This window comes from Equus asinus, chromosome 25 (assembly GCF_041296235.1).
Source record: "Equus asinus isolate D_3611 breed Donkey chromosome 25, EquAss-T2T_v2, whole genome shotgun sequence".
Lineage (NCBI taxonomy): Eukaryota > Metazoa > Chordata > Mammalia > Perissodactyla > Equidae > Equus > Equus asinus.
The window spans coordinates 18,629,282-18,644,963 of record NC_091814.1 but is presented as its reverse complement, the minus strand read 5'-3'; the positions used below and the strand labels follow the sequence as shown (position 1 = coordinate 18,644,963).

The window sequence follows — 15,682 nt, the reverse complement described above, 5'->3', positions numbered from 1 at the left end:
CAGGACTTTAAAGACAGAGGCTCTGGTCTTTGACATCCACCCTCCTCCAGTTTCCCCGGGAAGTCACCTAAATCCTCCACCTCCCTCCCCAGTGCATTCTGGAATCCTACCCCTTATCTTGTTCCTACCATCTCCTTCACAGGGTATCTGCTGCCCTTGTAGTTACTTTCTCCTGTCTGGTTTTTGCCTTGGTGGAAGTTCTTCTCACTGTCTAACTTTAAGCCATATTAATAAAGAAAAGGAAAAATCATTTTCTAGAACTCTCAGAGGAAAGAGACATGATAAGTGCTTAAAAATCCTTATAGAAAAGGTGACTGAGTTAACTGTTAGTATCATCTTAACACCTGAGACTAAGAGGAAAAGTTATGTATTGTGAAGATTTGGCATCTGTTATGTGAGCAGAGGTGGGGCCTGGGACTCAGAGGGAAAAACAGGGCGTGAGGTGGTATTAAGATTTAGAGGTTGTGAGGGAGGATTCTTCTCCAGGTCTGGACTCTATCTCCATAGAAAGTTCCATGAGAGGAGGGCTGACTTATAGTGGGAAGGGTAGACAGCTGGAAGGACTTCCGAGAAGTTCACTGTCCCTTTTCCTAGAACTGAAGAAGCGGCAGCCCTCTCACAGTCTCTCAGACGTTTTAGGAGCCGTCTGCCCCAGAGGTGGGCTCTGGATGCAAAGGACCCGGTGAGAGACACTCCCTCCCACCCCACCCCGCACAGAGGTGGAGGGGGCACAGGGCTGTGGTGCCACTGGTCCCCGAAGGGTTAATGCTATTGTCTGAAAACCACATCGGCTCCCCTGGGAGCTTGGAGATCCCGCTCTCATTTTAAGTAACCCTAACTCAGCGTGTGATGAGCGAGGGGTCGCTGGGCGAGGAGTGCACCAGAAGGAGCCGCTGGACAGAGCCCGGACCGGCTGCTGCACCTGCACAGAGGGGAGCACCAAGGTAAGGGACTCTGGAGGCAGGTCTGCAGCTCAGGCTGGCCGGAGGGATGACCCTTCTCCGCCTCCACCCCAACCCCAGCTGTGGAGCCGGTTGTGGGGTAATTGGGAGGGGAGAAGTAAGGTGACACAGGCACTGGGTGGAGATGAGAGCCTGAGGGCCACACTGAAGCCACCTGAGAGGCAGCAGGGCTCTTCCATTCAGGTGTGGGACAGCCACAGAGCCAGGTGTTGGGCAGTCAGGGCAAAGAGAGGTGGGGACCTCATAAAGACATCAGGGCCAGCATGACAGCAGGCTCTTCTCCCTAGATGCGGCACGGCTGGGGTCAGATGTCGGCTCGTTGGGGCAGAGAGGACTCCTGGGATCAATGGGGTTGAGTGGGGCTCTGGGGGCTGAACGGATGCAGGGCTCAGCCATCCCCATGCCCTGTTGTCTGTACACCTAGGGAGTCCTGTGTCCCAGCGAGCTCACTGCTGCCATCGCTGTGGCCAAGGTTGAAGGGCAGTAGGTGAGGACTGACACTGAGGGTGTGGGCATCACAGCACGGGGATGGGAAGGAACAGGGGATGGGCAGGGGGGTCTCAGGAGGGGAGAGGTAAGGTTGTGCTCCCTTCTGAGCCAGGATGGGATGAATTGAACTGAAACCTCTGATGGGGTAAGGGGATTCTGCTCCGTCCCTTCCTCAGACTCCCAGCAGCCTTCCCAAAGAACTAGGTCCAAGAAGCCTGAAGTCTGAGAGCTTGGGTGCCCCTTACCAGGAGAGCCCCGGGCTGTTGGGGGCGGATGCAGGCTATGCCAGGCTGCAGAGGCACAGAGAGGTGATGCTCCTCTCCCCAGCCCCTTCCCAACGGACAAGAGGAGAGGGCTAAGGAAGAGAGTGGGGCCACTGCCACTCCACCTCCAAGCCCCCTCCTAGTCCCACTCAAGGGCAAGGGGGCCGGGTGGGGAGAGGGATCAGGGCAGGTGGAAGGAGTCTCGGGCTGGGCTTCGGGCTCAGTGGAAGTTGAAGTCAGGGTTCATGTTAAGAGTGGTGTTGAAGGCAAGGGTTGAGGTTGAGGCTGGAAGTAGACACGGGATTGAGGGTTGGGGATTGAGTCAGAAGGCGTCAGAGGCCCCCAGCTGGTGAGAGCGCCCCAGAGGCTTGCTTCCCGCTGCATTCCTGGCCCCTGTTACTCAGGCCCGTTCTGGCTGCCAGCTCACCCCGGCTCACCCCAGCTCAGCATTTGGCCGAGAGCTTTCACTTCCTCTGGCTGGCCTGTCTCCTCAGCCACCTCAGCGCCTGCTCTTCTCGAGGGGATTTCTAGTCCCTGGGTGGGGGGACCAAGGGAAGGAGTGGGGGTGTCCAGGCAGGGGGATCCCCTGGGGCACAGCTGATGGGAATGAGATAAAAGGAAACAACGTTGAGGTTGCCACTGGGGGAGGGGCAAGGGGTGAGGAGAGAGGGCTTTGGGAAGGAAGGAGGGGCGTGAGGAGGTGGGCTGTGAAGGCCAGGGCCGGGAAGCTGGGGGCCTGGGTTCAGTTTCCAGCTCTGAAGCACGGGTGAGAGACTGGAAAGGGAGAAAGGCAGAAAGAGAGGCAAGAAAACAGAAAGTGAAATGAGACAGTGATAGAGACAGTGCGACAGAAGGCAGGCTGGGTGAGAACTGGTGAGGCAGGGACAACACTCCAGAGGAGGGACAGGGGCATGAGGGAGGCAAGACAGAGAGAGACCAAGACGTAAAGATGGGAATGGAGAGAACGAGACACCCTGAGACAGAAAAGGACGGAGAACAGAGAGAAAGAAAGTAAACGGTGGTGGGGAAGTAAGACAAGAGAAGGCTGGCGGATGGGAAATGGAAAGAAGGAAGGAGAATTAGACTGCCAGGGAAGAGGAGAGACACTGTCTCGAAGGAGGAAATGAGCTGAAGACTAAAAGGTCAAACAAAGTGAAACAGGGACCTGAAGGAGACAGAGAAAGGGGCGGGTGCAGCCTGGAAGCGCTCTCCTGACACCTCGTGTCAGGTTCCCCTAACCCCTGGGTCCCTGAGGAGGGATGTGACTTTCCCCATGACTTTCGACTGCCCTTCGTGACAGATTGGGGGTGGGGCATGGGGAGGGTGTCTGGGTTTGGATTTCTACTCCACAGAGTTACACAAACCCTTTAAATCCCACGGCCCCCAAGGACCACAGAGACAAGAGTCGGAGGCACATCTGCAGGGGGTGGGGGTGGGAGGAAGGGTGGGCAGAGATCTGAGACCCAACAGGCTGAGAGCACTGAGCAGTGGAAGCAGGTGAGAGGGAGCCTGGAGAGGGGCTCAGGGCTGGGGAGGAGGAAGGTGGGGTATGAGAGAAGTCAGGCAGTGCTGCTGGACCCTGCTGGGGGAGCGGCAGGCGGGGAGCAGCCTCTGGTTGTTGTCCAGGGGTGGGCCGACAGAAGGGCTGAGGCTGCAGGAGGCAGATGGAGCACAGCTGACCGGATTCTCTACCTGGAGCATCAAGGAGGGATCCTCTCTGCCGTAGGCACAGGCTCTCTGGTTTGGCAGCTGTGGCAGGAGGGACAAGATGCCCTGGGGTCTGGGGTCTCAGTGTCTGTGTCTCCGTGTCTCACTGAAGAAAGGACCCACGCCCTGACCCTCCCCCAGTTCCCCAAGGGAAAAAGGTGGTTGGCTTTGCCCTTCCCAAGCCCCCCACCTGTCTTGCTCTCCTACCTAAGCAGCTTTAGCTAATAGCATTAAGGGAGGTCTCAGGACTAACCGCTCTCCACTTGGGGCTGAGATCAAGGGGAGAGACCAGAGGCTTCTAATCAGATTGGGGATTTGGCAAGGGGGCTGCACAGTTTGCTCAGTGCTACAAGCGTAAAGTATCCCCCTGGAGACTGTCATCCCCGTGTTTCTACCATCGCCCCTCTGGGCTTTCTCCCCAGGGCCCTTCCTGGACCTCACCTGTGTCCACAACGCCGGATTTCCGAATTCCGTATGGCTATTTCTCTGTCTCACTCTCTCTGATCCACTCTCTAGCTGTCTCTTCTGGCCACCTTTGTATTTATAAACAATCCCGTCTTCCCACTGAATCAATCAGTCATTGAGAAGACTGGATTGTGTCCGAGCAGTCAGATTATGCCGTCAATCCACTTCAGCCGCTCAGAAGGCCCAACAACAAAGTGACTTTTGATGCAAGGTTCCCCTTTGCAGAGATGCAGCACTGGTCTTAAACTCTCCGACTGTTTTTTTTTTTTTTCTGGATTCCTGCCTTTCTCATTCTCTCTGTGCTCCTCTCAGCCTATATCTGACTGTCTGTCCTCTGGCTTCCTGGGGCCTCCGCGGATCATTTTTCTAGCAAAGAGCCTGCATCTTAGGTTTAGACCGGAGTGCCACCTTCAGGGCCCACGGCCTGCGCCAGCCTGGCCTCTGCACCAAGGTTTCATCTGCAACTCTTCGGCCCTGATTGACTGATTACAGCTCAGAGCCTGGAGTCAAACAGACCTGTTCCCATCCGGCTCCACCACTTGCCCAGGGATCTTATGCAAGTCTCTTAACCTTTTGAGCCTCAATTTCCTTGGCTTGCAAAACGGAGAGAATAATCCCACCTCAAAGGGTTGTTGTGAAGACTCAATGAAGTAATAGATTAAAAAAAAAAAGTGAAGCCCAATGCTGGATACATGATAGGGACCTGATTCACATTCACCAACCTCGTACAAAGGTAAATCTGCTTTGGACGTATTTCCATTGGCTCCAAGCCCTGGTTTTATGGCTGACTCTCTATTGTGATCATCGTTATCTATATTGTTTTTGTTAAATAGCGACCTAAAACCTGTATGTGTTGTAATGAGCACTTATGTTGGCCAAGGGGATTAATCACATTATTAGTAATCAGAACGATGGTGATGATGATGATGATAATTGCTCATGCTATAACCCTTCAAGGAACACAAAGCACTTAAGCACAGCCACTCTGATCATTCAAGATTCGGTTATGATCCTTTTTGATTTATGGTTCTCACTACTCGTTCTCTTAGGCCATTGCACTCCCCGGAGGGAGCCGGGGCCTGGGGGCCGGCGGGGGGCGGGGCAGGGGAGGTGGTACAGAGTGGGGCCACCTCCTCCAGCCTCGGGAGCATCACCACCAGAGTGTGGGTTAAAATGAAACCCAAGGAATTAAGGTTAACAGCAAGAGCAATTCTCGGACGTGCAGGTAGAGCTAAAACCTGCTCCTCTCTGAGCGTTCCCCACATCAGCGCGGGGCTCCAGCAGAAGAGGAAGGACTTGCGGGGAGATGTCTGGCAGGACTTACCAGCAGTGAGGGTTTCCACATCCAGAACTGGCAAGCCCTTCAGAGACCTGAGGATCTGGGAGGGCCTCTCACAAACACGGGAGAGGCCAGGGAGCGGGCCACGGCTTTCAGGGAACCCAGAAGGCTTGACTCATTTTGGCTTTGTATTTTGAGGTTTTTTTCTTTTGGGGGCAGGAGAGAGGGTGTTGGTAGCCTACCTAGGTGGCTAAATATTATAAATCTTGAAGTGAGGTCTTGATTTCCACTCTTTCGCTTTAGAGCTGTACGATCTTAGAGAAGTTACTCAACCCCTCTGAGCCTCATCTCCTCTGATACTTCATGTGAGGTTCAGGGTATGTCAGTTCCTCAGCACAGTGCAGGGCACACTGAGCATCTGCTCCGTGGTGGGTCTATCATTCTCTTCTTGCCAGATCCGGAGTCTACTCCAAGGTCTCAAACACTCCAGACTGGGAAACATCATCAGATCCAGCAGGCACAAGAGCCAGCTATAGGAATTCTATCAGCTTCCCTGGGAACCTGTCACTCCCTACCCCCATTTTCCCACCAATTTTCCTAAGGTCAGGTAGGAGAGATCCCAGCCTGAGGTCAGACAAAGGGGGAACCTCCCAATGAACAGGGCAGGAAAGGCAGGTAGGAGAGGAGTGGGGGCATCTGCTTCAGGAGAAGAAAGGAAGGAGAGAAGAGGATTCTAGAATGTCAGCTGTCAGGGTAGACACAGGGATGGGTGGGAAAACCTGGTGATCCAGACACAGAGCAGGCATGGACCTACTCACCACCTGTGTACCTGAATTCCCAGAGATGCTCTCTGGTCAGGCCAGACTGGGTACCGCCAGAAGCACCTGTCCCCGACAGGCTGTGGGTTCCTCAGTTGACCCCCCTGGAGCCCCCGTTCCCCTGCAAAAGGAGAACAAGAGACCCAATGTCCTCTCGGGGTGGAGGTGGGGAGGGCAGGGAGGGTCTCACATCCTGTGGTGTGTGGGATTCTTTGACTGTCTAACACCCAGAGCTTTTTTGCTGGATCCCTACTCAAAGTACGGTCCACGGACCAGCAGCGGTGGCATCACCTAGAGGCTGCTAGACACACAGAACCTCAGGTTCCACCAAGTCCCACTGAACCAAAATCTGCATTTTAAAGAGATCCTCAGGCAATTCTTACACACATTAGAGTATGAGAGGCACCGCTACAGATGATGTTTTGCGTCTTAAGGCAACATAGTCTATGAGAAGGTGCTATGGATTAGGAGTGGGGGGTATGGCGGCTGAACGCCATGTGTTAAGTCGATTTCCCTCTCTGCGCCTCATCTGGAAAGCGAGGAGGCTACTCCAGACAAACCCTCACGGGCCCTCCAGACCTGACAGCCTAATAAGTTCTAGCTGCCTCATGCCAACCACATCAGATGGAAACCCAGAGTCCTGGTTGTGTAAGCCGGCCCCCTGTTTACGTGTGGTCCTGGACACCCAGGTAACTCCCCTGTGCCCGGCCCACCCCCAGGGAGTTGGCCCGCATCCTGCAGTCCAGTCCCTCTCCCATCCCTCTTCAGTCCTCTTGCCTACTGTTTCATCTTCCACTGGTGACAAGGGAAGCCAGCCTTTTGCATCAACCTCAGTTGCATCCCCAAGGCTGTGGGACTTAGTTCTCTCCTTGCTCTGCCTGCAGCAGGCAAGTTTACCTCACTGGGGCTCACTCCCCAGCTTTCTCCCCATCTCGCCACCCCTCCCCAAAGCCAAATTAGGAACCAGCAAGATTCCATCTTCCTTGCCCATGATTCGTTAAATCTCCAAATGTTTGCAGAGCACCTGTGAGGACAAGGCCCTGTAAGGAAGGGATCTGGGAAGGCAGCAGTGAAGCCAGCCTGGGTTCCTGACCCTGTGGGGCTGACACTGAGCAGAAGACAGATATTAAGCATGTAACGACACCTTCGATACATTCTTTACCATTCATTGATTCCGTCCACAGTCATTTCTTGAACACCCATGATGTACCAGGCACTCTGCTAGGCACTTGGGACTCATCATCGGTGAAAAAATACACAAAATTCCTGCTCTTCTCAGTCGTAAGATTGCTCTAAGTGCTATAGAGGTGTGGGTTTGTGCATCTGCCACTCCTCCCCATGAAGGTTTAGAAAGCGCCAACGATTAATTACATTTTCTCTTGTCTTCTCTTGGGAAAAACTCCAATCCTGTTAAGCCCTGAGAAGAGATCTCATTCTCTGTCTAAATCCCCCAGCAGGGGCAGGATGTGGGACCCTTTGCATTCCTCCCCATCTATTTAAGTGGCTCAGCCCAGAGCCCAGAGTCAGGTCAGCCCCTGGCCAGTGGGGAGCTCCCCTCCCAGGAGGCTGGGCCCTGCCTGGGCGTGGGGGAGATTCCTGCCTCGGACCCCACTCCCCTGCCTCAGTCTTCCTCTTCTCTCCTGGTCTCTTCCCTCCCTCTCCCCTGCCTTCTTCTTTCCCCTTCCTCCTAAGCGGTGACCATCCTCCCCGCAAGGCACAGACACGGCCATCGCTCCCCCAGAGTGGACCATGCACTGCAGCTGTTTGGCCGAGGGCGTCCCAGCCATCGCTGGCAACTCCTGGATCTCAGGTGAGCCTCTGCCAGGTCTCCCACCCAGGCTTCAGCAGTGGCCCCGGCGGCAGGGCGGGGGGAGGTTGGGAGGGGGGTGCTCAGGAGCGCGGCACTGCGCACTTGGCACTCACACTTCCCTCTCTGCCCGCCCCAGGCTTGGCTTTCCCTGACTGGGCCTACAAAGCTGAGTCGTCCCCGGGCTCCCGGCAGATCCAGCTGTGGCACTTCATCCTGGAGCTGCTGCAGAAGGAAGAGTTCCGCCATGTCATCGCCTGGCAGCAGGGAGAGTACGGGGAATTTGTTATCAAGGATCCAGACGAGGTGGCCCGCCTCTGGGGCCGCAGGAAATGCAAGCCACAGATGAATTATGACAAGCTGAGCCGGGCCCTCAGGTGAGAGGAGGCAGCTAACATGGTCAGAGAGGGCAGAGTTCAAAGAAAAGGGCTGTGGTTTCTGACACTCCGGTCTGATGTCCAATTCCTACCACTTCAAGGCTTGGGAAATGATGAGCGTGTAACATGCCACCGAGTCATTCTCCAGAACAGGGTGGGTCAGCCTTGCTGGCCTGGGGAAGGGGCATGGCTGGGTCTCTGATGGCTTTCCCTGTCCACTGGGCCAACTCTCTATTCTCAACCTCGGAATCTCCAGGTATTACTACAATAAGAGGATCCTGCACAAGACCAAAGGCAAAAGGTTCACTTACAAGTTCAACTTCAGCAAGCTCATCGTAGTCAACTATCCTCTGTGGGAGGTGTGGGCTCCACCATCCCCCCACTTGCTGCTGGGGACCCCTGCCCTGTTTCGGCCAGCCCTGGTGCCCATGGGCGTGCAGAGTGAGGTAGGCATGAAGGCAGCCCCTGTCCCCAGGGCTCCACTAAGCCCTGCCCCTCTGCCCAGGAGGCCCCCGGCCCTCCTCCCTGCCTCGGGGCCTGTCAGCCTCCACTGTTCTCCTCTCCCTGCATCCTAGTCACTGAGTGCCCCCCACCCCCTGGCACTAAAGCACCCACACGTTTAACAGACCACGTGGGACAGCACTGGCCGTGAGAGAGGGTGATTCCTGTGCTGGGCATCCCTCCTTTAGTGGTGGGTCACAGGGCAGGGGCTGGGGGTCTCAGGGGAGGGGCGATGGCATTTCATTGTTTTAGCAAGTGGTTGTTAAAACAGCATGTACTGGGAAATATATGCCAAGGAGAGCCCGTTCGCCCCACACACACACCTCCTTCTCCTCACTCCCCAGCTCTTGCACAGCATGCTCTTCACCCATCGGGCCATGGTGGAGCAGCTGGCTGGACAGCGGACCCCTGGAGGGCTACCAGAGGCGTCTGGGGACAAGAAGGGGAGCAGCAGCCTTGTCCACCGTGAGTACTTGGGACCGGGGAGGGCCCAGAGAATCTTAAGCTGAGCACACGCGTAGGGAGCCACGAGACAAGAGATAATGCAAGTCATTCATTCATTTAACACACATTTATTAAGCACCAGCTATTTACTAGGTGTGGAGGTTCAGAGATGAAAGATGGCCCTCAGGATGCTGAGAGAATAGTGGGGGGCAGAGATGCGAGGATGGCCGGTGACGGGCGCTGAGATGCAGGGAGGCACCAGGTGCTCTGGGAAAGCAGAGGAGTTGGAGCTTCCCGGAGGAGGCTGCACCTGAGCAGGTGAAGCAGGTGGAGAGAGGCGCCTGGGCAGAGGGAACAGCGTTTGTAAAGCAAAAGGCTGTGGGCGAGTGTAGCAAATCTGAAGATCTGGTGCTTGCCGTGGTCAGAGAGGCAGTTATGGGATGGGAGTGGGGACAAGGTGGGGGTGAGAGATGAGGCTGGCAGGGCAAACAGGCGCCCAGTCAGGGAGGGCTGTGGAAGCCATGAGGAGGGGGCTGGACTTTACCGTGGGCAGGAGGGCCCCAGGAGGGAGAGGCACGCTCCAATGTCCATTTTATAAAGATGGCCTGGGTGGTATGCAGAGGTTGTGTTGGAGGAGGCGTAGGACTGTGTTGGGAGGCTTTAGAAGATAATCCAGGTGGCAGATGATGGGGCCAGAACCAGGGCAAGGACCATGGGGTGGATGAGGCCCAACGGAAGAGGGGTTGGGGAGACACAGTTCAGTCACTCACTCATTCCTTCTTCCAACAGATAGTTAATGACCTCCTGTTTAATGTGCCAGGCACCATCCTAGGGCTGGGGATGCCCACGTGAGCAAGACTGCCTTTATGGAGCTTATAGGCAAGAGGGGGTCTGTAGACATTCAGTTAATAATGAGATATGCAATTGTAACTGTGCTAACTGCGACAGAGTTCAGCATGCAGACAGCACCCAGGAAGGATCCCTTAACAAAGTGACATTTAAGCTAAGACCTAAAATAGGTATCAGCTTAGCTCAGAGGGAGAGAGGAGAGCAAGGAAAGCAGAGAGAACAGCATGTACAAAGGTCCTGGGACAGGAAACAGGAACTGGGAAAAGGCCAGTGTGGCAGTACATGGTGATTGAGAGGGAGAAGGTGGAAACGTAGGCAGAAGCCAGCTCTTCCTGGGCTGTGAGCTGTGAAGTGACAACATCAGAGTTTCTGTGAAAAAGATCACAGAGACACTACACCAACACAAGGCTCTTATGCAGAGGCCCAAGACCTACTCTCCCCTCTAGGCAATTCCAGAGAATAAGGACCCTCCGTTTTAGCCCCACCCCCAGTGTAGTTGGGGGCCCAGCGGTCCCACCTCCCAGAGAACACAAGGTGCCTGGCACTGGGCCCCGTGAGTGCAGCCGAGGCTGTGGGTGTGGGGCGGCCCAGGGCCAGCTGGGACTCGCACAGCCACCAGTCGGGCAGCCTGGGTCCAAACAGCACCTGAACAGCCATCCCTGTTCTTCCACCCCACCCACCCCTTCCCAGCTCTGGGAATGCCTTGGGCACATAGCTTCTCTCTTTGGGAAACCACGAGGGAAAAAAAGTGTCCCTGGCGAGCTCCAACTTGGAGTGGGCTATTTTGCACCTCCCTGCCCTCTTGGGTACACACACATGCCCTGCCTGTGCTTGGGCCCTGAGGCACAGCATGCTAAGCAGGTTTAGGTCACCAGAAGGCTAGTAGCAGCCACATGCCCCACTTCTGGATTGGGATTCCAGAAGGCGGTGCCAGGCCCTCACTCCACCTTCATTCAGAGCATTGGTGTCAAGAAAAGAAGCTGCTTCGGAGCAGAAGAGTGGTCAGGACTATCGAACCAGAGGCTGCGAGCTGCAGGGCTGGTGCTGAGAAGGGGTGGGAGAGAGGTAGGAGGATTCTAGAACTATCTCCTCATGTCTACTCAGCTGTGTGTCTCCAAGAGGAGACACTGCCCCGACCTCAGGAGCTCCCCCACCCCTCCCGGGACACAACCTTCCTGGCACAGCAATCTCCACCTCATCTGAGGACCCAAGGAAAGGGACAGTGACCCAGGAAAGGGTACCTCCCAGCAGGAGTCTCACGCTCTTCCTCGTGGAGCATCATTCTTACTATTTTCCCCTTCATAGAGCTGACTTCAGAAATACTGTTTCTATCAAATAAATCGGATGTATTAAAGTAAAAACCCATTTGTTTTTCCAGTTTTTATTAATTACAGGCCCGCCGATGTGATCATGTTGGGTTGACAGCTGCTCTTTTAGTTGAATGATGTGGCCTTGCTAAGAAAAATGCGGAGCTGGAATCAGGCTTTTAGAAATACAGAACGTGGTGTGAAGTGCTGTGTGATCACCCCCAGAGACCCCAGGCTGGGAGCCCCTATTGTAGGATCCTGGCAGGGTGGGTGGAGGAAAGAGGGCAGATTTGGAAAACATGGAAGGAGGGAAGGCTTCTCGAAGGAGGAGGGCTATTGGCCAGAACCAGCTGAAGGACAAAGCAGGGGCTCACCCCACGTGCATGGGGCCTCACGGCTCTGCAGCCTCCTTCTTACAGAAGATGTCGCTTGATCTTAGCTCTGTGAGGGGATTTTATGGATGAAGAAGCTGAGGTCTGCGAATTTAAGTGACAAACCCAGAGCCACACAACCAGTTCTTTGCCCAGCTAGAGCTAGAGCCCTTTGCTGCAGGCACAGAGAGCGAAGAAGCCATGGTTGGGTTAGGGCAAAAAATATCTTCATTCACTCATTCACTCCGCCCATTTTTACTGAGCTCTTACAATGTGCCAAGCTGAGCTGGATCCAGGGGAGAATAAAACAGACACAGCTTCAGGCCCCACAGAGTTGGGAACACAGAGAGTAAGCAGTCACACAAATGACTGATTCTAACTGAGGGAATGGCCCTGCAGGAGAGGTACAGGAGCCATGACGGGGCAGCCCGGGCTCCCACCTAGGCTGGACGTGGGCAGGTAGTGTTGGTTCTCGGGAGGTTCCCCCCCCCCCACCCCCGCCCCGGGAAATGATATTTACATGACAAAAAAGGGAAGTGCACAGGGCAGGTGGCAACGGGAAAAAGCAATGGAAAAATGGGCGGAGAAAGGGGGCGTGTCCGAGCTGTGGCACTCGCCTAACTCTCCCTCTCTTTCTCTCCCTCTCTCTGTCTCTCCCTCTCTCTCCCTCTAGGCCTTGGCCCTGCCCCAGCCCCCTGCCGGCTGAGCCCTTGCTGCCATTTGGGGAGCCTCCGAGACGAGCTGCCCAGTTACGCCTCCTTCCCCCCTCCCGCCCCATCCCTTCTCCCCTCCGACTGGCCACGCCTCCCAGGGCCCTTCCTGCCCCGTCTCCCCGCAGAGCAGCAGTTCCCAGGGTCCTCCAAGCCAGAACCTCTGCTCCCAGGACCCGCGTGCCCCTCAGCGGCCCGCCACTTTCCGGGGATTCCCCTGTTGACCGAGCTGGGACAGGAGGCTGGTGAGGGGCTCCGGCTCTTGTCCCTGAGGCCGGAGGTAAAGTCCGATCCCACGATGGGGTCAAAGGGGCACCTGGATCCCAGGGAGGGCTTCTCCTCGGAGATGCACGGACCCAAAACTGGGGAGGAAAGCCCTGTGTCCCCCAATCTGGAGAACTTCAAAGCAGTGTGGCCCTTGGATCCTCCTTAACTGGGGAGGAAGATGTCAGGTGGGGGGCTCCCCCAAACTCTCTCCCTCCTCTTGTCTACCTCCTTTCTGGCTTTGCACCTTCCCTGGCTGGAGACAGGTTTAAACTGCAGGAGGATCTGAAGGGCTGGTGTTGGACCCAAGGGGATTGGAGGCCATTGCAGGGAAGGAGCATAAATGGGGATGAGTAAAACTGAGATGGATGCCCCGTCCCCTCCCACCAAATTGCTAATCAGATTAAGGAGACAATCTTAATCTAGACTTTTTTTGAGAGAATAAGGTTTCCATCATGTGAAGGCCCGCAGACCGGCCTACTGAGGGGTGTTAAGAGTCTAGGAGGGGGCAGGTCAGGAGTTGTTTGTTCCTGAGTCTCAGGGCAAGTCCTTTCTTCTCTGGGGCCCATGTCCCTTATCCAAGTTAAGCTCTCAGTCCCTCTGCTGCCCCTCCATGCTCTTCTCTCCCATCCTGATTTCTGTGACCCTGGGAGCTCCATCCCGAGCAGGCGCTCCCTTCTGCCTCCATTTCCCCCAGACGCAAGCAGGTGGGGGAGGAAGGGCGTGGCCTCCTCAGCTCTGGAGTACTCCACTGCAGACCAGGAATAAAATGCCCTTGGCAAACTGCCCTCTTGGCTGACCACCCCCTGCGGCATTCCTGCTGCCCTCTGATGTGGTGTGAAGCTAGACAACCACCCAAGATTCCCGACGGGGAAGGGGCAAGGGGGGCTTGGGAGGAGGGCCTGAGGCCTGGACAGAAGAGGAAATCAAGCCGCCAGCGTCCTCCCTCCTGCTGCCATCGTCTCCCAGAGAGAAAGGCTGAAAGAAGCTGTGGCCCATGAAGCCACCTGGGCCATTGGGAATCCAGCTTCAAGGAAAGAACTTAGGAACAGAGCAGGGGTCTTTACAGATGGCCCTCAGACCCCTGCCATGGACTGCTGAGCAGAGCTCTAAGGGGCTGGGGTGAAAGAAGGCCTTGACAGAGATCCCTCCTCCTCTGAAGCATCGTGGCTGCGGGTGGGAGGATGAGAGACAGACAGAGAGAGAGACCAAGGAAATGCTAACAGAGAAGAATGTTCCAGGAGCCAAGGCGATTGAACCATGTTGCTCTCCTATCTCTTGGCGGTCAATTACAGGCTTAGGATTTGTCTCCACCTCCTTTCTATGAGGGGGAGCAGGAACTAAGGAGGCACAGAGGGTCCCTTTGTCCATCGTTTGTCCCTGTCCCTCATCCGAGGAGTAGGTGTGCGTCCATCTCCCGGGGCTCCCCTGCATTTTGCTTTCTGCTGCCCCTCAGTCATCTTTGTGGCTGATGCATCATTCCCACAAATGGAATAGGGAAGGAGAAACCCAGAGCAGGGCAGGGTTAGACCCTCACCCACAGAAAGGGTGAGATGAGCAAGGAGCCCAGCCCCTGGATTTCCAAGCTGGATGTAGGCCAGGAGAAAGGATCTATGAGTTCTTCATCTCAGTCTCCTTCCCTCACCCCAGATGCCAAAAAAAGGGGACCTCAGAGTCTCTCTCCCAGGAGATCCCAGGGGCTACAGAGAAAACTGCTTCTCACCTGCTCCCAAAGCTGCAGGCCCATCCCCAGCCCTGTGGGAAGGACAAACCCCCAGGCCGGGGCTTTCCCGTCACCCTGCCCAGTTTGCGACAACAAAGACCTAGTGTTGTCTGCTCCAGCACAAAGAGCTAGATCCCACTGTGCTGGGGCCTGGGGCCCTGTTCAGAGAGACCAACCCCAGGGACAGGGGCCCATACTGGGGACCACCCATGCACCCCCAGCCCGAGCCCTCCTCCTCGTCAGTTGCTCCTGGTTGCCTGCCCCCGGCATTTCAGGCAGGGAACAGTGCTATGCGGTGACTATTCTAAAATTTCCCTTGGGAGTGGGTGAAGCCGGGAGACTGGAAGCTCAGCTCCGGAGGACATAAACTTCCGGGAGGTGCGCTCTGCTTTAGACAACAGAACCGAGTAGAGCAGTTTCTCAACTTGGGCACTATTGACATTTTGGGCTGTAGAAATTTTGTTGTCAGGAGCTGTCCTGTGCACTTCAGGACGTTTAGTACATCGCTGGCCTCTAGATACCAGTAACATCCTCCCCCACCAGACATTGTCCCTGGTTGGGAATCACTTAAAGTGGAGAATGGCTTCAGCAAGTCCAGATGTTCTGGCAAAGATGGGACTCAGGCTCCAGCAGCATGAACTGTCGGTTTTCCACATTGCAAGAGTGCCCTCTGGTGGCCAGAGTCCATACCAGCGATCAGAAGAGCTCAGAGCCCTGACTAGGCTCCAGGGGCAGAACCCATAGTGGGCTTGGTTTGAGGCATCTTGGAGTCTTCTGAGGGGAGGAAGGGGGTTGCAGGATAAAAAGATTTTAGGAGAGGGGGCAGCCCGTGGCCGAGTGATTAAGTTCGCGCGCTCCGCTTCCGCAGCCCCGGAGTTTTGCCGGTTGGGATCCTTGGTGCAGACGTGGCACCGCTCATCAGGCCAGGCTGAGGCGGTGTCCCACATAGCTCAACCAGAAAGACGTACAACTGGAATATACAGCTATGTGCTGGGGGGCTTTGGGGAGAAGAAGAAGAAGAAGAAAAAAAGACTGGCAACAGATGTTAGCTCAGGTGCCAATCTTTAAAAAAAAAACATTTTAAGAGAACGCTCCCATTTCAAACCCCCTTTGCAAATCATGGAGTGTTCAGCAGAGGATCAACAGGTCTCAGGTGACACCAGACTGCAGGATGTCAGTTCCTCTGCTACAATCAGGTGCAGCCATCAACTCTAGACGGCACACCCTTTGGCCACCTGTGGCTGTCACCCTCACTTGGGAGGAGCATGGAGTGGACACTCAGCCATCTTCTAGGATCAGTGGGACCCACAACAAAACACAGCGAAGTCAGCTCACCAGCCACCCCT

General features: G+C 55.4%; 1 protein-coding gene across 3 annotated transcripts; it reads left to right on the top strand.

The window, feature by feature from the left end:
• The first annotated feature begins 570 nt into the window (after nt 1-570).
• ETV3L (ETS variant transcription factor 3 like) lies at nt 571-13,655 on the top strand. 3 transcript variants are annotated; one of them, XM_070497114.1, is made up of 6 exons: nt 571-944; nt 7,676-7,793; nt 7,986-8,167; nt 8,424-8,613; nt 9,013-9,133; nt 12,313-13,655. In XM_070497114.1, the coding sequence occupies exons 1-6, from the start codon at nt 850-852 to the stop codon at nt 12,780-12,782; spliced, it is 1,176 nt and encodes a 391-aa protein (XP_070353215.1). In that variant the 5' UTR covers nt 571-849; the 3' UTR covers nt 12,783-13,655. The 3 variants fall into 3 exon arrangements, with proteins under 3 accessions (XP_070353215.1, XP_070353216.1, XP_044614637.1); XM_070497115.1 differs by having other exon boundaries at nt 805-944; nt 7,930-8,167; XM_044758702.2 differs by lacking the exon at nt 571-944 and having other exon boundaries at nt 6,247-7,793; nt 7,930-8,167.
• The last annotated feature ends 2,027 nt before the right edge of the window (nt 13,656-15,682 follow it).

Excerpts from the sequence above, each read along its gene's own strand:
- ETV3L (XM_070497114.1), top strand. The coding sequence starts at position 850 with ATGAGCGAGGGGTCGCTGGGCGAGGAGTGCACCAGAAGGAGCCGCTGG. Across the intron at positions 945-7,675 it reads GCACAGAGGGGAGCACCAAG|CGGTGACCATCCTCCCCGCA; the intron begins GTAAGGGACTCT and ends CTTCCTCCTAAG. Across the intron at positions 7,794-7,985 it reads TGGCAACTCCTGGATCTCAG|ATCCAGCTGTGGCACTTCAT; the intron begins GTGAGCCTCTGC and ends GGCTCCCGGCAG.